General features: G+C 43.4%; 1 protein-coding gene across 5 annotated transcripts in view; it reads left to right on the top strand.

Moving 5' to 3' along the window:
• Positions 1 to 5,763: 5,763 nt before the first annotated feature.
• SMAP2 (small ArfGAP2) overlaps positions 5,764 to 24,351 on the top strand; it is a 59,638-nt gene continuing 41,050 nt past the window's right edge. The window contains exon 1 of one of the 5 annotated variants that reach the window (XM_049618704.1): positions 5,764 to 5,862. In XM_049618704.1, coding sequence (XP_049474661.1) covers positions 5,856 to 5,862 — 7 coding nt within the window. In that variant the 5' untranslated portion in view covers positions 5,764 to 5,855. Of the gene's footprint in view, positions 5,863 to 12,518; positions 13,032 to 16,238; positions 20,328 to 20,347; positions 22,453 to 24,351 lie in introns of those variants that run through there. The other 4 variants (XM_049618705.1, XM_049618703.1, XM_049618707.1 and 1 more) reach the window with 4 other exon arrangements.

Below are 24,351 nucleotides of genomic sequence, written 5' to 3'. Positions count from 1 at the left end.
AATGGCAGAGGGCTGTTGAGTCAGAAGAGAAGCATTGTCTCAAACCTTTCCACCGAGACAAGGTTGGTGGGGTGGACTCTCCAGCCCTATAAGAAGCTAAGGGGTGAATTTCCCTCTAGTGAGGATCAGTGGGTATATGGCCAGGGGATCCCTGTCTCAAAAAGTCATGGAATGGTAGCCTGGTTAGGTGCTCTGAATTCACTGAATGAGCCACATGATGAAGCCAATAGTATACATCATCAGTACCAGAGGCCAGAACAGGCAAGCCAGCAGAGAAATCACTGGTTTCCCCAGTCATGACCTTCAGCAGGGATCAGCAGTGTACCTGAACAGAACCAGCTGTATCTTGGGGTGCATTAGCACCAAATACATAAGACTCAGATCAGACTCATCACACTGTGTTGGAGATCAGCAAAGGATACGAAGGGCAGTGTACAAACTTGAGGTCCCTACCCCATGACACTGTAAGAACTTGGCCAGAAGAGGTCCAGGAATCAATGAGGCCTTCAGGAGTAGAGGAAAGTGGGCAAGCAAGAATGGGTGGCATGTTTGTTTCCTGGTAAGAGACAAAACCAAAAGGAAGACTGTATTATTGGTGCAAAGCTGAATTTGTGTGGTGGTTTGCAAATCTGGGCCACTTCCTGTTCAGGCACTAGTTGTATCCTATGTTTGCATAAGCAGGGCCCCAACTAGCTGGGTCAAGGGACATCCCCCCCTAATCAAGGGCACTAAGGAAGTTACTTGGAGGCCTGTTGAGTCTGCTTGGATGAATATTTCTGGTGTGTGGTACATAAAGGGCTAAGAACCTAAAAGGATCCTTCTACTCAGGAATTAATCAAAAAGAACCAAAATAACACCATTGGTGAGCAGGTTTAGTCACGTGAAGGACATTTCTGTGTCTTCTTCTAAAACAAATGTTTTTAAGGGGGCCTGGGTGGCTCAGTTGATTAAGCATCCAACTCCTGATTTTGGCTCAGGTCATGATCTCATGGTTCATGAGTTTGAGCCCTATGTTGGTCTCTGTGCTGACAGCTCGCAGCCTGGAACCTGCTTCGGATTCTGTCTCCCCCTCTCTCTCTGTCCCTCCCCTGCTTGTGCTCTGTCTGTCTGTCTGTCTCTCTCTCTCAAAAATAAACGTTACAAAATTTTTAAACAAATGTTTTTAAAGTTCTGTTGTTCCTTGTGATATTTGTAAAGCAATTTCTTTTTGAGTTAAGAAAAATAGGTGATAATCTTCTGCCCCACCGTGCTTGCCCACTTGTTGCAATTAATGATTGCAAGCTTCCAGAGTTGAGGCTTCTGAAGACTCAAGGTTGGGAGCAGAGCCAAATGACCCTATTCTTTACCAGGAGTCACAGGGGCAAATCACAGACAAATGCCCATGCACTCATCCCACTCCCTTGGATAAATCCCCTCCTGTTCCACTTTCCGGTGTCTTCCTGGGGTGCCATTCTGGAGTGCCCCAGCTTTGATGGAAAGCTGGTGGATCTCTCTTTGCAGATGTCTCATCCCTTCCTTTCTCATTGTTTGAGAATGGTGTCAGAGACAAGACTGAGAGGTTTTGGAGCGAGGAGGAACTTTGTGACCTGACAAATACTGGAGGAGAACCTGTCCCTCTCTTGGCACTTGTTGGAGATTGTCTGCTGTGGAAATTGCCCAGGAAAGGGCGCTGGATGGAAAAATGGAATCCTGGTTCTAGTCTGGGCTCTGTCCCTTTCTAGTTAACCTGGATCTAGAATCTAGAGTCTGAATTAATTCCAGTGATAAAAAGATTTAATGACTAATCCCTTGAATCCTCAAAGAAGTAATTCCTAAATTAATCTAGGTTATACACGTCTTTGCAAATCTAGCACCCACTCCTCAGAAAAGTACACATACCCACACAGCCATGAAATTGTCATATAATTGCAGGGCATTGACAAAGAGCCAAAGTCCATTTGTATACCATGTTTCCATGCTTTAGTGATATTAGGAAAGATCCTTTCCATGCTTTAATGATATTAGTAAAAGTGTGAAGTCCAACCTCGTCAGCACAACCCACAATACCCTTTGTGATCTGACCTCTGCTCCTTCTCTGGCTTCTCCTGATGCTGGTCACATGCATCCTGTCCAACAACTTGCAGTTGTCCTTTGTCACTAATGCATGCTTATCTTTCTGCCTGGAATGTTCTCCTTGATTACCTGGAAACTGTGATTAATTCTATTAAGGCAGAGTTAAGCCCTTCTTTTTTGTGTGTGATGTGAACCTAAATAGGGCATTTTGATGGGCTGTTTGGTTGATGGTGGCAAAGTAGCCACAATGTCAAATCTCTATGTTAAAATGTAAAAAGTTTTCTTTAAGCCAGTGTGGCAGGACAGGGTTTCTATTCTCTCTTCCCCCTTCTTCTTTCCCCTAGCCATTTCTTTTTAAAAAAAAATTTTTTTTAACGTTTATTTATTTTTGAGACAGAGACAGAGCATGAACGGGGGAGGGGCAGAGAGAGAGGGAGACACAGAATCGGAAGCAGGCTCCAGGCTCTGAGCTGTCAGCACAGAGCCCGACGCGGGGCTCGAACTCACGGATCGTGAGATCGTGACCTGAGCTGAAGTCGGACGCTTAACCGACTGAGCCACCCAGGCGCCCCTCCCCTAGCCATTTCTGATGGAAAAGGATTATTTTAACGTAATGAATTATGATCAGAACGACTGTTCCGTGAGAGGCAGATAACATCAATAAGAATAAGATTTCTATGTCCCTGATTCTTCCATCTGAGGAATTTGGAAGTAAGAAGCCTACTTTCGCAGATGAGTTTTAAGATCTCCTGCTTCTTTTCCAGATTGGAATCAGGAATGATGTGATCTGTGGCCCTGACCACCATAGACCCTGTGGGAGACATTGTCTTCTAGCTGACCACAGCCATTCCCAGCCCTTTCTCTCTTGCTGCCTCCCCCTATAGGGGCTGGAGGGCCAGATACACGCTTTTTTGACTGCCTTTGTAGTTAGGTGTTGAGCTATGAAGTCTAGTTCTGGCCCAGGAGTCGTGAGGGAAAGTCTATTGGGAGTTTCCAAGAAAATGTTTTCTTTCCTGATAAAAAAAAAAAAAAAAAAAAAAAAAAAAGGAACAGTCAGATTGGAGACACTCCTTTTCTCCTCTTCCTGCCTTCAACGATGTTGTGATGTTTGGAGCTTTGACAACTATTTTGTGACCACAAGATGATTCGCAGGCACCATGGTTCTCAAATCTGAATGTGCATCAGAATCGCCCAGAAGGCTTCTTAATATATAGACTGCTGTTATTTGCCCCCAGAGTTTCTGATTCCCAGGTCTGGAGTAGGCCTGGGAATTTGCATTTCTAACAAATTTCCAAGTGATGCTGATGCTGTTGGGCTGGGAACACACTCTGAGACCCACTGAACATGAGGATAAAAATTCCATAGGCTGCTGATAGCAAAACAGAATGGTAGAGTCTGGATGCTGATGGTCTTGTCAGGTAGCTGAATACATGTAAATAACTCCTGTGTCTGGAATTCTCACTCTGTCAGAAAACCACTATTTGCTGAAGCTTTGGTTAGTTGGGTTTCTCATGATCTACATTCAAAAGCATTCTGAACTTGCAGAGAGCTGGACACTGTGGAGCGGGCCAGAGAGAAAAATCCAGAGGGATGCTCATCCAAGGCTAACTTAGCATGAAGTAAAAATGGCCACAACAGCAAATTTTTTTTTTTTAAGTTTATTTATTTATTTTGAGAGAGAGAGAACACGAGCAGGGGAGAGGCAGGGAGAACCTCAAGCAGGCTCCACACTATGGGTGCCGAGCCTGCGATGCAGGGCTGGATCTCATGAACTGTGAGATCAGGACCTGAGCCGAAATCAAAAGTTGGCCGCTTAACTGACTGAGCCACCCAGGCACCCAAACAGGAAATATTTTGAAACATCTCTTAGTGTCAATGACTGTTGATAATAGTAAGATTGTGGGAGTTTTAAAATATTAAGTTAATTAAAAATTGTAAAATCAAAGTAAAACTTAATGACACGTGATAGTGTGCCCTGCCCCGCCCTTACCCACCCTGATGCCCACTCCTCCCAAGTAAGCATTTCTCAACCCATTGATTGATTGATTGATTTAGAGACAGAGAGAGCACGAGCAGGAGAGAGACACACACAGAGAGAGAGGGAGAATGCTGAGCAGGCTCTGTGAATGGTCAGCGTAGAGTCTGACATGGGGCTTGAACCTAGGAAACTGTGAGACCATGACCTGAGCCGAAAACAAGAGTCAGACGCTCAACCGACTGAGTCACCGAGGTGCTCCACATTCTCAACTCTTGTAATGTTTCTTCCGGAATTTACAAATTTACCTAAATGACATGCTTATGCTAGTATTATATACCTTTTAGTCTTTGTTTATTCGCTTCCTGCTATGGAAGATAAGAATTTAGATTTCTTTTTGTATTTCTGCCCCCCCTTCCGTGCCGTAAACTTCCTCTCCCACCTTTTCCCCATATAGTTAAATAACAAAATTTTGTTAAATTAATGCTCGATGTCTGTGATAGCATGGCTAAATAGTATTGATAGCTGAACCTTGCTTACACTTCTTTTCTGGTTAAACTTTTTTTTCCCTTGGAGTCCATAATTGCCCCATTTAAATTTTTTTAAAATTTCCTGTGAATCTATGATTAATTCGTCCGCTCATCCTCTGACAGAAGAGAACTTCCTCTTAGTTCCAACACATCAGCTCATCTATAAATTTCATTTTTCTTGGCACTTTCTGTTCTAAAGTTTGTCTTACGCCTCTAATCAAGAGTAGGCATTCTGCATAACCATCATCCTGGAATTTCCCTTCATCAGCACACTGGGAATGACCTTTATCTTTTTCCTGTACTAAATGCTTTGCTTTCGGGATTTGGTGTTTTCCATTTTCCTAGGTTTACTTTGTCATTTTTTTTTAACGTTTATTTACTTTTGAGACAGAGAGAGACAGAGCATGAACAGGGGAGGGGCAGAGAGAGAGGGAGACACAGAATCTGAAACAGGCTCCAGGCTCTGAGTGGTCAGCACAGAGCCTGACGCGGGGCTCGAACTCACGGACCGTGAGATCATGACCTGAGCCGAAGTCGGACGCTTAACCGACCGAGCCACCCAGGCTCCCCTGTCATTTTTGACAAAGTATGCATGGGAGGAGAACTGGTTTGGGTTCCAAGAGGAAGTATATGGCTGATGCAAAAGAGGCAATTTAAGACAGTTTAAAGAAGCATGGGCAGGGTTAAAAAACACCAATAAGGGGCATGATGTACCTTGGGGCGAGCAACAGCAGAAAGCCTAAAAGGGCAAGAGGAGAGGGTATTCTCAGAAAGGCCACAGCTGTAGGAGAGGGTCACCCTCACAAGACTCTCGCTGTCATTTAGGGTGTGTTGGCTCAGCCAGCAGGGAGGGAGTAGAGAAAATTATTCAACCTCCCTCCACCGCTGCCCTCCGATTTCCCTCAGAATGCCTCCCATTGGCTGAAGCCAGCCTGCCCTCGAGTTGCACTGATGCCTTACGCTGCACCTGGGGGGCACACAGCAGGGCTAAGAGTAAAGTGGACGTGGAAAGGCCAACAGGGCACAGCCAGCACTGGAGGTAAAAGTTTGAAATCTAGTGTATCTGAGTCTCTCTGTTCGAAACTGCCTCTAGAGTAACACTTTGGCTGGTATGGAATTCTGGGTTGGCAACTCTTTTGTCTCAGAATTTTGGAGCCAATGTTCCATTGTCTCCTGGCTTCCAGAATTGCTGTCGAGAACTCTGTGCCATTCTGATTCCTGATGCTTTTTATGTGACTTGTGTTTTTCCTTCCTGGAAGCTTAAGATCCTGTCTTTTTCCCCAGTGTTCTGCTATGTGATGAGGGGTGAGTTCCTATCATTATACAACAGGGCCCCAAAGTAGGCCCAGGCCAGGTATACTTGTTCTGTCCTTCCTCAGCCCTGAAAATGTAAGAAATATGGATACAGGTGCCCACTCTCCTATATCATTACAGAGGTGCAGCGCAACGGCTCATGTGTGATGTTTGGCCATTATTATGCATCTGTGGACAATGCAGCAAGATTGCAATGGTGGTGAGTTAGGCTGGGATTCAGACACTGCTAATACAGACAGCTCTGTCTCCTCTCCTGGAATCTGTGCTGGTTGATAGTAATGGGCAGTTATATTGTGAAACTAGGGGCGAGGAGGGAAGAGGGAGACGTTCAGTAGAAGTAAGGGGCACAAATTGTTTTGAAGAAAGTGGTAGGTTAGTATGGCATGAACAATGGGCCCACCAGGGTCCTCGGGTCTCTGGTGATGGGCCTGAGCCCCCAGGTTAGAGGGAGAGGTTCAAAAGCCAGCCAAGCTGTCTTTAACAAAGACTATGAGACTGCACACAAGTAATCTGGGGCCTAAGTGACAATGTGTGACCCAGAGGTAGGGAGAAGCCACTCTCTCTGTCTTTGCAAGGGATTGGCTGGAATCTGGAGAAGTCTTGGTGCTGTGAGTATCAAGAAGTTGACAGGGACACGAGCCTTCTCACAGTGGGCTCCATTAGCTGTGGAAAACTGACGCTCTTCCAAGAGTGTCAGGCTGTGGAAATTGACACATAGGAACTGGAAGAGGAGAGGAGGGTCATGTAGCTCAACCCCAGGGCTCAAAGAGTTGGCTTGTGCAGCAGACATATGTATTCAAGGCTGAACACTCAATCCACTGCAAGGCAGGGGAGGCTTTCAAATGTCACAAATTCTCTACACTAAGAAAAAAGTTTGAGGGTTGGTTGAAGAGAGTTGATTGGAAGGACTATGAGTTTATTTGAGACCCTTAGTTCATTTATTTACACGTGACAAATAGAACAGAGCTAGCAGTAAAGTGGGGGAACATAATTATCCAACTTTTTAAAAAAAATTTTTTAATGTTTTATTTATTTTTGAGACAGACAGAGAGAGACAGAGCATGAGCAGGGGAGGGGCAGGGAGAGAGGGAGACACAGAATTCGAAGCAGGCTCCAGGCTCTGAGCTGTCAGCACAGAGCCTGACGCGGGGCTCAAACTCACAAATCGCGAGATCATGACCTGAGCTGAAGTCGGACACTTAACCAACTGAGCCACCCAGGCGCCCCATTATCCAACTTTCTTAATGAAAGTCATTTTATGAATAGTACCCTATTCAGGTAAAGTGACTGACCAGTCGATTAGAAGCTGGTTTAGTTCTGAGGCACCTGGGTGGCTCAGTCGGTTAAGCGTCCGACTTCGGCTCGGGTCATGATCCCACGGTCCGTGAGTTCGAGCCCTGCGTTGGGCTCTGTGCTGACAGCTCAGAGCCTGGAGCCTGTTTTGGATTCTGTGTCTCCCTCTCTCTCTGACCCACCCCCATTCATGCTCTGTCTCTCTCTGTCTCAAAAATAAATAAACGTTAAAAAATAAATAAAGAAGCTGGTTTAGTTCAACATATGACTCAAGAGTTGACCTCTTAACAAGATGATGATACACTAATGAAAATTTCCAATAGCAGTAGTCCCAAAATATTCACCATACCACCTTTTTGGTAGTATTCTGGGCATTTTGTCACAGTGGTTACTATAATATAACAGTTTTAAAAAGTTTCTGTTTAGTCCTCTTATTTCTAAGAGTTGGGTTTTCAAAATACTCAGATATAAAGACCAAGGAGAGAAACCATCTGGAAGTCAAGCATGATATGTGGTGTTAGGTTTCTCCAATTCATCCCAGTTTTTTGAAATCCACAGATACAAGGTGACCAAACTTGGTTCAGTAGCCACTGAGACAGATAGGAGGCTCTTCTCTCTGGAGGTAACTAATGTGAATCACTTTTATGATAAAATAACACAATCATATTATGGAATAAAGGGAACTGTTTTGTAAGAATTGTCAAGGTAAAATTCAAGACTTCAAAAACAAAATCTGTACTTGGGAAGAGAAGAAATTTGCTTTAGCCATATCCTCAGACCCTGGGATATGCATTCACTTTCCTCTAATAATAATAATAATAATAATAATAGCAAATACTTGATGTATCTGTTAAGATAGATAGATTATGGGGTGCCTGCGTGGCTCAGTCGGTTAAGCGTCCGACTTCAGCTCAGGTCACGATCTCACAGTTTGTGGGTTTGAGCCCCGCGTCGGGCTCTGTGCTGACAGCTCACAGCCTGGAGCCTGCCTCAGATTCTGTCTCCTTCTCTCTCTGTTCCTCCCCTGCTCATGCTCTGTCTCTCTCTCAAAAATAAATAAGGATTAAAAAAAAAAAAAAAGATAGGTAGGTTATGCCATGGTAAACAAACAAAATTCAGTGGTTTGACAGAAAGAAGACTCATTTCTTGCTCATGCTACCTACCTTCCTTTGTGTGTTGACAGAGGGCTCTTGCTTATTAGCCCCTCTGGAATTCAGGACTGAATGTTTACCTCCTCAGATTCATACGTTGAGATCCCAATGTGATGGTATTAGGAAGTGAGGCTTTTGGGAGGTGATTAGGTCACGAGGATGGAGCCCTCATAAATGGGATCAGTGCCCTTACAAAAGAGATCCCAGAGGGGTGCCTGGGTGGCTCAGTTGATTAAGCGACCGACTCTGGCAGGTCATGATCTCGCGGTCCACGAGTTTGAGCCCTGCGTCAGGCTCTGTGCTGACAGCTCAGAGCCTAGAGCCTGCTTCGGATTCTGTGTCTCCCTCTCTCTCTGTCCATCCCCCACACTTGCTCTGGCTCTCTCTGGCTCTTGAAAATAAATAAAAATCTTTAAAAAATTTTGTTAAATAAATAAAAGAGATCCCAGAGAGCACTCGCAGCTTTTGCCACATGAGGATACAACAAGAAGTCACTGTCTATGAACCAGGAAGTGGGCTTTCAGCAGACATGAAATCTGTTGGTATGTTGATCTTGGACTTCCCAGTCTCCAGAACTGTGAGAAGTATATTTATGTTGTTTATAAGCCACCCGATCTATGATATTCCATTATGGCATTCTGAACTGAGACAACCACCATCATGAAGGCTGATGGTTGCCATGCCAGGGGGAAAGAGAATCAGAGGAGTCTCAAAGCAGCAAATAAATGATTTGGACATGAAGTGACACATCCTTTTTGCTCAAACTCGTTGGCCACAACCAACCATAAGAGAGCCAAGAAAGAAAATCCTACCATGAGCCCGGAAGGCAGAAAGCCAGAAATATTTAGTGAAGAGAATTAATTGTCTATCACTCACTTTGTGGCAAGAGCCGTTCCAAATATATTGCAGGCACGGGGTGCCTGGGTGGCTCAGTCAGTTAGGCGTTGGACTTATGGCTCAGGTCATGATCTCAGGATTTGATCCCTGCATCAGGCTCTGAGCTGACAGCTCAGGGCCTGGAGCCTGCTTCAGATTCTGTGTCCCTCTCTCTCTCTCTCTCTGTCCCTCCCCCACTTGTGCTCTCTCTCTCAAAAATAAATAAATAAAACATTAAAAAATATATATTGCAGGCGTTAGTTAAGCCTCATAACAATTCTGCGAAATAGGTCCTATTAATATTATTATCATCCCCATTTAACAGATGAAATAACTGAGGTACAGACAGGCTAAGTAACCTGATCAAAGTCACACAGACAGTAAACGGTGAAGCTGATGATTTAAACCTACCCATTCTGGTCCTGTGGCCTGTGAGCTTAACCACCAGACTATGTAGTCTCTCACTAGATGGGAAATTTTGAGAAGCGCTGTCATAGATGATGGAGAGCCACTAAAGGATTTTTAAGCAAGAGGGTGTGACTCAATCAGATTTGCTATTGAGAAAGCTCTCATTGAAATTGAAACTGTAGGGTTAGACTAAGGCAGGACGGCTATTTGCATAGTGAAGGGATGGAGATGAGGAGGGATTGAGCTAAGATACATTTACTACAATTAACGGGATAATCTTGAGCTTCTGTTTCATCAACTTGAGCCTCTGTTTCATCATTTCTTGAACATGATTACGGTAATACCTACCTTAATGGGTTTTTCTGAGCATTATAAAAAATAACATAAGCAAAACCTGGCACTACTATCTGGAATTACAGAGATCTACATTAAAAATCCCAGCTCTACTACTCACTGGATGAGAGAGTTCATTATTCTAAGTCTCAGTTTGCTCGTTTATAAAACACATGTTAGGGGCGCCTGGGTGGCTCAGTCGGCTAAACATCTCACTCTTGATTTCGGTTGGAGTCCTGATCTCGTGGTTTGTGAGTCTGAGCCCTGTGTTGGGCTCTGTGCTGACACTGTGGAGCCTGCTTGGGATCCTCTCTCCACCCCTCCCCTGCTCATGCTTTCTCTCTCTGTCCTACTCATGATAAATAAATACGACTTAAAAATTTTTTTCTTTAAATGTTTGTTTACTTTGGAGAGGCAGACAGAGTGCGAGCAGGGTGGGAGATAGAGCAAGGGAGACACAGAATCCAAAGTAGGCTTCAGGCTCTGAGACGTCAGCACAGAGCCTGATGCAGGGCTCTAACCCATGAACCAGGAGATCATGATCTGAGCTGAAATCCAATGCTGAACCGACTGAGCCACCTAGGGGCCCCAATAAACACAGATAAAAAAAAACACGTGTTGGGGTGCCTGGGTGGCTCAGTCAGTTAAGCATCTGACTTTGCTCAGATGTGACCTCACCTCTGGTAAGTTCAAGCCCCGCATCAGGCTCTGTTCTGACGGCTCAGAGCCTGGAGCCCATTTTGGATTCTGTGTCTCCGCCTCTCTTTTGCCCCTCTCCTACTTGCCCTCTGTCTCCCTCTCACTCTCAAAAATAAATAACATTAAAAAACCACACGTTAATGTCAGAAAAGTTAAATAAGTTGAAAAATTATTACAAGCTCATTCAGGTTGAGAAAATTAGCTTAATTAGCTTAGGAGAAAGGCAGAATTCCTTCCAGAGAAAGAACTGAGATTTTGTTTAGGAAAAACTTATGTGTTTATGAAAGTCAAGTCTCCTAAGCACAAATAGAAGAGAAGAGGATTAGACAGAGAAGTAAATGTTTTTGTGGGTTTTTTTTTTTTAATGTTCATTTATTTTTGAGAAAAAGAGCACAAACAGGGGAGGGGCAGAGAGAGAGGGAGACCCAGAATCTGCAGCAGGCTCCAGGCCCTGAGCAGTCATTGCAGAGTCCCATGTGGGGCTTGAACTCATGAACTGTGAGATCATGACCTGAGCTCAAGTTGGATGCTTAACCAACTGAGCCATCCAGGCACCTGACAAGTAAATAGTTTTGATCAATAAATAGAAAGTGTTGGTTTTCTACTGATGAGATGAAATTTTTGAGGGAAGCCTGGGCTTGGGAAAAAGTAAAGAGATGGAGGAGAGGGTTTCACTAGAAAGAACTATGAGAATCTGGTCTTACCAGCTTCCCCAGTCCATTCTTCCCACGGCAGCCAGAGTGATCTTTTAAAACTACTAATTGGGGGCGCCTGGGTGGCGCAGTCGGTTAAGCGTCCGACTTCAGCCAGGTCACGATCTCGCGGTCTGTGAGTTCGAGCCCCGCGTCAGGCTCTGGGCTGATGGCTCGGAGCCTGGAGCCTGTTTCCGATTCTGTGTCTCCCTCTCTCTCTGCCCCTCCCCCGTTCATGCTCTGTCTCTCTCTGTCCCCAAAATAAATTAAAAACGTTGAAAAAAAAAATTAAAAAAAAAATAAAACTACTAATTGGATCATGTTGTTCCCTTTCCCTTAGTCCAGTGCCTGATACTTAGAAGTTTCTCAGTAACAATTTGCTGAGTGAATGAATGAATGAAAACACTTGCCAGGTAGCAGGTGGATCCCTAAAGAAAGAGACTTTTGTGGAGAAGTTCTGTGTAGTGAGGGCGGTTTTGGACACTGATGTTTAATAGTCATTTTAAGTAGTTCCCCATTTGTTTTGCTGTAATCACCCTTCCTCTCCACCGCATCCCCTCAAATAACCTTCAGTGAAAGTCTGCTGCACAAAACAGCACTGTTTGGGGAGGATTTAAGAAATGAAAAAAAGTAGGCAAACAATGTCCAAAGATGGCAGGAAATCTAATGAACAGGGGAACCCAGAATTCAGTGGGACCAGTGAGAGGTGACCAGAATCCTCTGAAAACGTGGGGGAAGATGTGCTGTCCCCCTTATGGTGGATTAGGGGCTTGGGCCCTCCATTTGGCTGTTGAAGAAAAGAATAAGCTGGACGACTTTGGAGTAGCCACAACCCTCAGGTTACATAAGAATGATAAATATTTAACTCATAGAGACGTTTGTTTTGAGGATTATATTGGGATAATTCATATAAAGCACTTAGCACAGAGCCTGGCACATAGTAAGAACTCAGCAAATGTTAATTGTTTCTCTTCACTTTCTTCCACTCCCTCCACTAGCTTTCTGCCAGGCTCCATTCATTCTTTTCCAAGGACACTTAGGGGGCGTGCCCTGTCCTCTCTCCGCCCACCACAAGCTCCGCCCCTCACTTCTGCCTGGCTTGGTTCTTGAGAGGCGGAGCCGAGGGAAGAGCCCAGGGCGACGCGGTAAGGGCGGGGCGCATGCGCGGGCTGGGCTGGGTGGAGGTGGAGAGGAAGAGCTGCCGGAAGTAGGCGGCCGAGGTGGTGGCAGAGCAGGCGGCAGCTGCCAGGGAAACCGAGGCGCGGGACGCACGGCCCGCAGACAGGCAGGCCAGGCGGCGTCTCTGCGCGCCCAGGAGTGCCCCGCTTGCCTGGGCTGAGGGTCTCTAGTCCGGCAGCCTCCTCTGGACTCGGGCCTTTCCCTGAGCCCGCCAGGGGGCGCCGCACTGAGGGGGCTGCAGAGTGGGGGGCGGGCGCGGCTGACAAGAGAAGGGGGCGCCCGGTCCGGCCCGAGGGGGAGGGCTTTTCCCCCCGCTCAGGAGGTGCCCCTGGGCGGGGGACCCGGAGTCCTCACCTCCGAACTGAGGCAGGGGTTCCTGGGGGCGAGGAGGGCGCTTCGCCCTCTGCCCCCGCCGGCACCCTGGCCATGACGGGCAAGTCGGTGAAGGACGTGGATCGGTACCAGGCGGTCCTGGCCAACCTGCTGCTGGAGGAGGATAACAAGTTCTGTGCCGACTGCCAGTCCAAAGGTAGCGCATCCCTCCTGGCGGGCACGGGGTGTAGCTAGCCTCCGGCCGCGCCTGGGAGGTGGCCTGTGTGGGGAGGGGGTTTCTGGAGCTTAGGCCGCCCGAATCACGTTAAATGGTAAGGCGTGCTACTCTTACTGATGAGGCTGCCGCGTGTCTGCGGCGCCGGGATGGTGTGGGGAGAGGCTGCGAGGGCGAGTGTGAGTGCCTGGGAGGGCCGGTGATGATGGGGGTGGAAGTGGCGTGGTGTGTGCAGGTGAGAATGTCTGTATGTCAGGGCTCCGAAGGAGTTCTGGGCCGACTGTCATTTAGAGGCAGCCCAGAGCTCACCGCCTTCCACTTGCAAAGCTGGGGGCGGGAGCGGGGGGGGGGGGGAGGAGGGAAGTGACATGACGGTAGAAAAACTGCTTAAATAATTTTTTAAGGTGGTGATTGTTGCTGCCCGCTACTTGCGTAGCAGCTCCTTCTGTCATTTTACAGCCTTGCTGAACTCTGTCAGAGTGCATGGGTAGCTTTCTTTCTGGATATGTGAAGTGGGTACCTGCCTTATGCAGTGACACAGTGCGGATTTCTAGACAGCCTGGCCCTGGCCGTGGAGTGCGTTGGAGGCCTAATGTGTGTGTGTGTGTGTGTGTGTGTGGTGACAGAAACTGGCACATTGTGGTTGAAGTGCAGGATCCTGTTTAGTCAGTGGAGAGAAGGAAGCAGTGGATGCATCAAATATGTTGTTCCATGATGCTTACCCTTCCAAAGGTGAAATGCGATCATTGTAAATGGGCAAAGCCATTTAGTCTTTGTTTTCTGTGTCCTCAAAGATTCATGATTTGATCCCATTAAAAATCAGTATGATAGGAAAGCTTGGTTATAAGTGAAAGCTTGGTTATATGCACCCAAAATGTATAGATACGAGATTCTGTAAATATTTTGTTTCCTTATTTTCCTTCTGAATTCTTTGGAATACAATTGGAGAAGTTGGGAAAATACTTTTCCCTTTGGGGAGAAGGGGATAGTTCTATTTGGGGAGCTATTGTTAATTTGCTTCTGTTCATAATGCAGTGGATTTACCACAGTCCTTTGCCATATAGCATATTGGGCACACGGTATACAAGAAAGATTCAAATGTATTTGTATTTATCAATATCGAGAAAGGAAGGACATGCCTAATTCATACCTTTAGGTAATTACCTTTTATTTTAGAAACATGAGGTTATGAAAGGAGAACAGGGACACATAGATTTAAATACCTAGTAGTATATTTTAATGCCCTCTGCTAATAGATAAATGGCATGTGCTCTTAGGAAAAAGGTCCCCAGACTTCTTTCCTGAATTTTTGCTGTAGCAAGAATTTGCTTTAAAAAGTATTTTAGAATCGGGGAGCCTGGGTGGCTCAGTTGGTTGAGCGGTGGACTTCGGTTCAGGTCATGATCTCCCAGTTCATGGGTTTAAGACCCACATTAGGCTCTCTGCTATCAATGCAGAGCCAGCTTTGAATCCTCTCTTCCCCCTCTCTCACTGCCTTCCTCTGCTGGTGCTTTCTCTCTCAAAACATAAATAAACTTTAAAAAAAAGTATTTTAGAGTCAATTTATATTGAGTAGGTTAATTTCTTATAGTTGACTCTTGTTAAATCTTGTCTTAGATCTACTGGAAGATTCAGTTTAAAATTTAGGAGTGTATCTCCTGGCTTTACTCACATTCCCTTATGTCCTTAGTTGACAGATCTGGAGTCACAGTGAAGCAACCCACGAGAGTGAGCATTGCTACATTTGGGGAGTCAGATGCCATTTTGATGATTAGTACTGCTTTCAACCCCCCATTTCTCCTACTACTCATACTTACTCATATTCCAATGAAATATAGCATATGGAAGAGAGAGCGCGATTCATCACTTCTTTCCCCCAAACTTTCCACTGCTCTTTCTTAATAGCATTACTGGGAATCAGGTAATGAAATATTAGTTAATTCTTAATGAGAACTAGTAACTACTGGCTTGTGAACTTTCTTAACTGCTATTAATGGTAGAATTCTGCCTCCTGAAATGATTTCTTATCACAAATCAGCTTCACATTTTGGCTTAGTGGCTTCAGTGACTTGGCCATTGTAGTAGACATGTAATGACAAGGTGTCAGTCATCTTTCTAATTTTTTAAAATATTTATTTATTTTTGAAAGTGAGAGACAGAGTGCAAGCAGGTGAGGGGCAGAGAGAGAGGGAGACACAGAATATGAAGCAGGCTCCAGGCTCTGAGCTGTCAGCACAGAGCCGGATGCGGGGCTCGAACTCAGACTGTGAGATAGTGACCTGAGCCAAAGTCGGATATTTAACTGACTGAGCCACCCAGGTGCCCCAAGTCATCTCTCAATTCAGTTAAATTACACATTGATGAAGCCTCAGCTTATCCATTTTGTGAATAATCTAGCTCCTTCCACTCTTTCAATCTTTGTCACTCATTTTCCTCCTCTTTCCTAATTTTGGTTTCCATAATGATCATGTAGACAACTACCGGGTCATGGAAGTTGACACTTCCATGGAAGTGTCCATGGAAGAGACACTTATATCAGGAGATTAAGTTACCTGTTAGCTCTGGTAAAAAATACATGTAGTGGGAGGAGGTATTTAAAAACTATTGGGTTTGGAAAATGAGATTCAGATCTGAGTTTATTTATCCCTATGTCTCATGTTGTTTCTTACTTAGAAATTGAGATCTAACTATACAGAACTTGGTGAGTGATTACTAATCCATTAATATTAAATCACATAATATAGCCCTGGGCTGCAGACCTATGAGCAGGTATTTTTGTGATGTTCTAAAACAACCCTTTGGTAATGGCTCTTCTGTTTAAAATCTTATACTTGCTTAAGGGTGTTACTATCTTTAGATATGTAATGTGAACACCAGAGTAGAAAACAAGCATGTGTGTTCTTTACGTAGTATGAGCTTTGTTGGTCCTGGGATTTTTAACTCTCTTGAACACAAGACTCACCAGTTTCTGGGACTTCTAAGGCACTGAAGTGATTCCTGTGTGGCAAAGGAAGCTGCTTTGTTACTACCTTTTAAAAAGTGCTTTGACTTACTTTTAGGTCCAAAGATATGGTTTCCTCATCACCCAAGGATATTGTGACCTTTTGGGTAAATTTTTGGACTGATTTAAGTAGTGATAGAACAAAGGACAAGCTTACTACTAAAAGTAGTGATAGAACAAAGGACAAGCTTTGGCATACCAGATATGCCAAAGGTAGCTCTACTCAGTTGAGGCTGGGTCCCATTTTTGGATAGAACCTTGTGGGGTTGTACTAGTCCAAGGCTTAATCTTAACTCTGCAGTTCCATAGTCAGTGGCCCTGGAATGACTCCTACTAATCAACCTCTTCAGAGACTGGTTTAAACTAGACACTATCTTACTTACCATGTAAGGATCTTTGTCATGACCTGAATACCTGTTTCCACTAATGGGACGTTACTCTCTCAGTATCAAATTAAAAAAAAAAAATTCAGAGCTTTTTAATGAGCAGAGAATTAAAATGGAAGAGATTTGATGGTCTTGTGGAATCTTTACTACAGACTGTGAAATACCACATGGAATTCTGGAGTTTGACGGAAACTTTGTAATATTTGGTACTTTCCCCTTCTGCTGCATCCCGTCTCTGAAATGTTTTACCTTGAATTACCTAACCATTGCTTCTGTTCCAGTTTCCATTGTATGTTCTTAAATTTATTTTATTTTAAAAATTTTGTGTTTTTGTGAGAGAAAGAGAGTGTAAGCGGGGAAGAGGGGCAGAGGGAGAAAGAGAATCTTAAGCAGGCTCCACGCTCAACGTGGAGCCCAACTCAGGGCTCGATCCCACAACCCTGGGATCATGACCTGAGCTGAAATTGGGAGTTGGAAGCTCAACCGACCAAGCCACCCAGAAGCCCCTATACTTTTAAATTTAAGAGTTATCACTGTCCTGTGGTTCAAAATGTAAAAGCTTCAAAGGCAAATATGTACAAGAAAAAGTTGTGTTCTTCGATCCAACTACTAACTAGGCCCAACCCTGGTTAGCTTCTGAGATCAGACTAGATCCAGGTGCATTCAGGGTGGTGTGGCCATAGACAGGAAAAGTTGTATTCGAATTCCTGATCCCTTGGGGCACCTGGGGTGGGGGGGGCGGTTCAGCCAGTTAAGCACTGACTTCGGCTCAGATCATGATCTGGTGGTTCATGAGTTCTAGCCCCACGTCGGGCTCTGTGCTGACAGCTCAGAACCTGGAGCCTGCTTCAGATTCTGTGTCTCCCTCTATCTGTGCCCCTCCCCTGCTCATGTCCTGTCTCTCTCCATCTCTCAAAAATAAATAAATGTTTAAAAAATGAAAAATAAATAATCCCTGATCCCTTAGCCACCATTTTCCCTTCCTCGAAGTAACCACTTTTGGTAATACCTTATGTGATTTTTGAGAGATGATATATACACAAACAACTACTTTTTTGAAAGTGTACTTCTTTTAGTAATCTCTGTACCCAGTGTGGGGCTTGAACCTACAACCCCAAGATCAAGAGTCACAAGCTCTTCTGACTGAGCCAGCCAAGCTCCCTACAAGCAACTACATTTAATTATATGCTTTTTCAGTGCTTTCATGCAGGGAGTAATATTACAGTTCATAGCACCTTGCATTTTCAATCAGTAGTATAATATGGACAGCATGCAGGTGCTCTGTCCATGCACATTCATTCAGGAGCTTCTTCATTCTCTCCAGGTGTTTTCTAAGGTGATACCTAGGATATTTTGATTAAGTTCAAAGATATGCCTAAGTGATTTGGAAACATCTGCTCTTGTTGAAGTCATTTTAGAAAATGTCCTAGGTCTGTCCATAGCACATATTTACCACATTTCAGGTGGTAAAGAAGTATAGGAATGGAAGGGGCTGCAGACTTGATGTTGAAACATCCAATGAAACTCCTTCACTCTTATTTTAGCTTTGTGGCCTTCAGCACTGCCCTGAATTTTCCTCATTTGAAAAATGAAAGTGCCTTGTAAAATAAATGTTCCACAAATGTAAGCATCACTTGCTTATCACCATCGCTGGTCTGATTGATGCGGCCTTGGTTTTAGTTGTTTCACTTTCTGATTTTATGCCCTTAAATACTCTGGTGACTGGAAGCCATGGTTAGAATGACTCACTCAATAATTCCCTAGTCTTTAAGCCAAAACCATTTCCTATATATGGGGGTTCTGGCATTTTTGCAAATGTACTTTATGGTACCCTTGAGGATGGTCTCTGATTTTTTCCTCACTCTTCAAAATTGTATGAAAGATTAGACCAGGGAACTTTATGTAGAGATTTTCTAAAGTAGTCCTAAATTTTAACTCCAGTAAATTAATCTCTGGCTTTGCTTTATATTTGTTTTGTGTTGGTAGTTAAGTCATTGCGTGTTAAGTAGCATTTTTTAGAACATGAACTTTCCTATCAGTTTTTAATTATTTTACCTATATTTGTGACACCTTTTGAGAGGTTAAAAAAATTCCATCAAATCTAGACAACAGAAGAAGTTTTGTGTCCATCTCTAGTTGTTAAACACTCTTCTCCGGCCAAGATCAAATAAGTTTCTGGGTTTTTACAGCAAATGCACCTTAACTCTAACAGTCATGGCTGGGTTGACACAGTTACACTGAAAGTAATTTATCAAAATCCTCATTAGACTGTCTTTTAATATCAACTTGTTAAGCCTGTTCCCTGGGAGATGCTTTCCTATTTGTTCTCCTTGTCCTTTAAATAACATTCTGTGGCAGTGGGATAGGGTACAAAATACCTTATCATTTAAGCGGAACTCTGCAAGCCTCAAATCCACACCATATATATTCTTTCTGAAAATATTTCTCAGCACTTACTTTGCGTCAGACACTGTATCAGGATATGTGGTAGATTCAGAGCTAGGGCCTTTGGTCTGAAGGATTACACAGTTGAATGGGGAAGCAGATGTGTAAACTGATAATGATGCAATGTAGTATTATCATGATGGCACTGTGTGCAGGGAGAAAGGAAAGACTGGAGAAAGCAAACAAGTCCGCCTCAGGAAGTCATGACTTCAAAGGCTGTGTAGGCTGTGTCTTGAATGATAAGCATGACTTTGCTAGGTGAATTTAGGGGACTTTGCATTCTAAGCAGAGGAAAATGGAATGTGCAAAATTTCCAAAGTAGTGTGTGTGTGTGTGTGTGTGTGTGTGTGTGTGAGAGAGAGAGAGAGAGAGAGAGAGAGAGAGAGAGAGAGAGATTCTCTAGTATATTTTGACTACATGTTGGAGAGTGGCAAGGGATAAAGTTTTTGACAGGTAGTCAGGGGCCAATAAGGTTAAAATCCTAGCCCTGTAGTTGATTTGGTGTATAGTATTGAGATTATGGATATGCTTTAGACCCTCTGCTGTGTAAGAAGCCCATACTATTGGAAGTCTACCTGCTACTCAAATGGAATAATAAGTATTGCAGACATGAAAAGTTTTCTAATTGATGAGTAGTAAGAAAGGTCTCAATATTGTGCCCACAAGATCAATATGGAAGTGTGCCTTCACGAGTACATTAAATGATCTTAGAAAAGTCTAGTGAAATGCCAGCAGTAGATATTATGTCATTTCTGGAGTTGACGACGTTGATTTTGAGGCTGAGCATGCTTAGATACTCAAGCGGTTTAAGAGTGCTGAATATTTGATGTGTGCTCTTGGTTGCTGAGTGCTTAGGAGGTGTAAGCAGGTAGCTTGCAGCCTGATCTCTCAGTGCACTTTTCAGCAAACATATTGCTTTCCAATAAACCAGAAAATTACTTTCTTTCTGCATTTTTCATCTGATGTCATTATGATATGTAGGTGGCAGCTTTCTTGGGCACAGTTGTCTATATAACTGTTCACCACATGAGTCATTGTCTGTTCCTATTCTTCTGCCTGAAAATTCCCTCTTGGAAATGATGTCATGCAGTTGGTGACTGCAACACTTTACTCATTATGCACATTGCAGTTGGCTCTGTATGTTATGTTGATGGAACCTACCTATGCCATAGACAAGGGATAAAGTGACTTGTTAAATGGACTCAGACTCAATTCCTTCAAATGATATCCCCTCGTAATAAAGATGCCAAGAAAGAATCTGCATAACACACACACATGTGTTACATTCTGAGCATACAGTGCCTAACTTCTGTTATTGTGTCTGCTTAAATCCTTATCACAGTTGTACTTCTGTTTGAGCAAGTGGCCAGTTTATGTAGATACTAATTTTGAAGAAGTTCTGTATTGGCCCTGGAATGTGACAGTTCAGCTTACCACACTGAAAAGGTAGGAACCAATCTATGTAGAGTAGAACACTTTAAAGTTAATTCACTTTTACAAAATTCCTCTACTGTTAAAGAAATATTCCTATATTGATACACTTAAAAAAATTATAATGTGCCACAATTAACATGTCCACTAGAATGTAAGCTCTACAGGGGCAGGCATAGATGTAGCTCTTAGTAAATATTTGTTTGAAGGAATGAATTGATCTTGTCATTATAAATCCTTTGTTTCTTACTAGAAGAAATCTTTTACAGATTATCTGAATAGTTGTTTAATTCTTAAGAAAGTTAAGTTTTAAAATATATTTTAAAGTCCGGGACCTGTCAGGGAAACAGAAACCACTGTAGGTAGTACAAGCAGAGGGGATCTAACATACGTAATAGGAACATACGTAATGGATGATGTAAAAGCTTAGCAGGCAAATGGGCTGGTGAGGCAACCCAGATATGAGCAACACTTGGGAGCTACTGTGACCCTAAGGAAATGAGAAGGTGCTCGTGTCACCAAAGGCCAGAAGTCTGAGCTATCTGGTGTAAGCTAGACGCACAGAAAGCAAAGCTGTGTGGTACAGCTGGAACTGTGACCCTGTAAGAGAGCATTACCCTGGCTTCCCTCTTCCTCCTCCCTCTTATCCTCATCGGTGCCTCCCATTGATGGAACTTACCCAGAAATCGGTTGGCAAGGGAGCCTGGGAGATGTAGGTCCCACTGACAGAGTGGAGCAGGGGTAGGATCCAAGTGGAAACAGGCAAGGCACAGGGACACTTAAAAAAAATCTCCATGATGTTATTCTTTCTCTTTATAGGTAAAGAGTTGAGTTATTTTGGACAAGAGATAAGTGTTTTCAGGCAGATACGACCTTGTGTGCTTCTAAAGAATCTTAAGGGTTGCTGAAAAAATAATTAGTCCCAGGAAGTAACGTAACAACTCAGTTATTGAGCTGGCATCCTATATAATTAGGATGTGTGACCAGGAAAATTGGCTTCTGTTGAATCTGTATTTTGCTATTTTTTGCTCTAGGAGCAGTTTATCAGTTTGGGTACTCAGAAAATAAGTTCCCACCCCGTCGATCCTGGGAAGTGTTGGGCATGATTGTGTGTGTGTGTGTGTGTATGTGTGTGTGTGTGTGTGTATACACATACACTAAGCTTGTCTCATCTACAACTGAAAGACTTGAGTCAATAACACGTAAGATGTACAAAGAAAGTTTTAAGGATTTCAGCCTTCTAACATGGTGCAGATGAGACTTTCCTTGACAGTTAAAGTAATTGCAGTGGAGCTAATTTTCCTTGTGCTACACACCATTTTAACTAGTGTTATTGGTTCGTCTGGGGTTTTCCCCCCACAGCTTCAGATAGGTTAGCACTGGGGAAGGGAGGTGAGATCACCTGATCCACTTTCTTCTATACTGGACCTGAAAAGTATTTTTTGTCTTCTAAGGAAGGTTGCTGCTGTTCCATTTAAAGGCAGAGCTTTCCAAGGTACTGCTAGTAGTTTTCTTCTTGATTATAAAATGTTTAATGAGTTACAAGATAGAAGTTTGGCACTTTCTAGAAGGGCTTTTTTTGTCAATCAGGTCACCTGCCTTTGGGCCCCTGCTACATTAATGGAATTGGTGGAACTAGGCCAGCAAAGGTTTTCAGTAGAGTGTGAGTATATTTCTCTTCAGGCTGTTATTTTCCACAGAGGTGACGGGGTAAGGGACTCTGAGTAAAGTTACCGTCTATAAAAATTGCAGATTTCATTGTTCTTCTCTTTCCTCCCAAAATTAATTTCCTCTTGGCAGGTACAATTCACAGATGTAATTAAAGTGTAATTTGGTATTCTAAAAAGCGTATCAGACTGCTTCCCAAAGTACCAGTTCTTTTCAACCAGTCCATTTCGATTTAAGAGGTACATCTATGCATTTTTTGAAGCCTCATGTTTAATAATTACAACATTTTGCTACTGTATTTGACTCTTCCATTTTCCAAACTTTCTCCTTCCCTACCCCACTCTTCTGGCTCCTGTATTTCCCCACAGGCTTTGTGGATGCTGGTCCATTGATGGCTGAACTGCAGGTCCCTTCCCAGTGGAAAACCCCAGAGATGAGCCAAATCTACCTTCAGCTGTGGCCATCCATCAGTGTAAGGTTGCCTGGCGGTTGTCTTCAGTTTGTCCAGCACTCCTCTCCCTTGCTCCCCCTCCCCCCATCCTCCCTCGTGTGTGGCTGAAACTTGCCCTGGAATCCCGCCTTTGTAACATGTCACTGGGTAGTAATAAGATTTTAATACCGCTGTTGCTTTTCGTTTTCAAGTAATGTTAAATAGTTCTCTGTTTTTGTTGACCATAGCCCTCTTTTCCCCACCCAGTTTGTATATTTCTTATGGGTATTCCGGTTTGCTTTTGAATGCATATAGGATATGGTTTATTTAGAAAGTATTGGATTTCATAAGCCCAACTGGAGAATACTTTGTTGATTTTTTTTTTCTTAATTTCAAGTCAGAACTTTCAAAAAGAAATTTCTTAATCTGAAAGACTGAGAACTGGATCCCTCAGGCACCATTTCATTTCTCCTCACCCAAAAAACAAATGTGTAATGTTCTCATTTTATGATGCGTTGAAAATAATAAAGCGAATACAGGAGTAAAGGAGACCTACTCTCAGCTCTAGCTCATAAGCCTGGCCTACCGTAATGATTTGAGAAAATAGAGCACCTTCTCTTTTCCTTTTTTTTTTTTTTTTTTAAATTAGCATGCTGTCTTTCACAGCTAGTGATGGGAAGACCGTAAAATCCCCAAGCCTTTACTGGGGCCGCCTAGCTTACTTCTTTAAGGCCTGCACATTAATCCTGCAACGTAACTTACTGAAGTACACTCAAAGTTAATTTTATTAAGCTTCTTCCTCTTTCCTTGCCTTACTGGAAGTCCCCCAATGTGTAGATTTAGAAATGAATTCTCTAGAATTTCAAGCCTTGAGTTAAACATTTTGTCTTAATATTGTTTAGATGGTTGCTTTTCTTCTTCTGCCTTCAAAAAATAATTTGTTACAGAATTTTCTGTGTGAACTGGTAACATCTTATGCTGCAATCTAAAGATCGTGAAGGAGAGGGTGTCAGTGTCTTCTTGCTGATACTTTCCCACTTGCCTTATAATTGACACAAGCTCTTCGATGAATAATAGGAAGGACATTCCGTGCTCTTACCAGGATGCTTTTGTTCAAAGTAGCGATAAGCAGCGGTTAGTGGAAACCAATTTATGTGTGGCAGCTGATTTGAGAAAGAAAGAGTGAAAAAGATTTAGGCTCTTCTGCTATGTTGAAAGCATTTGTATTGAAAGAACAGCTGTTTGAAACTGGGGGCCCTGTCCCTCTGAAGGTAGGCCTGAGGAGTTTGGTTAGAGGAACTGTCTTAGACTAGAGGAGAATTGTGAGAAAAACTTTCCTGTAGTGTGAGTGCTGTGTGAACATCCCAGCTTGTATGTGAGAGAAGGAAAAATCATTCAATGCAGCATTGGAAGGAAGATTCCAGAGCAGTTCCTCTGAGCCTTCTGACTAGGTACTGAAGCTGGTTTGTCTGATACGAGTGAGTCAAATCAAAGGCCCATATTGTGGGCAGAGTAAAAATAGGGCTCAGTTTCATTAGACTTCTTTTTTTCTTTTTTAATTTTTTTAATGTTTATTCACTTTTTTGAGAGACAGAGAGCGTGAGTAGGGGAGGGGCAGAGAGAGAAGGAGACACAGAATCTGAATCAGGTTCCAGGCTCTGAGCCATCAGCACAGAGCCCAATGCACGGCTCAAACCCACAAACTGTGAGATCATGACCTGAGCTGAAGTCGGATGCTTAACCAACCGAACCATCCAGACGCCCCTCATTAGACTTCTTAATGCATTTAAGGAAAAGAAAAACTTCATCACCATAGACCAATTATTTTTTGTATTGTGGGATATTGGGGAGTGGGGAAGCAGGAAGGTCCTTATGCCTATTAGTTAAACATCTTTAAATGTTATTTTCTTTAAAAAACAAACTTTATTTTTTTTCCTGCTT

This window comes from Panthera uncia, assembly GCF_023721935.1.
Source record: "Panthera uncia isolate 11264 chromosome C1 unlocalized genomic scaffold, Puncia_PCG_1.0 HiC_scaffold_4, whole genome shotgun sequence".
NCBI classification, from domain to species: domain Eukaryota; kingdom Metazoa; phylum Chordata; class Mammalia; order Carnivora; family Felidae; genus Panthera; species Panthera uncia.
Note: the sequence above shows the minus strand (reverse complement) of the source record. Positions and strands in the feature narration are given on the sequence as shown.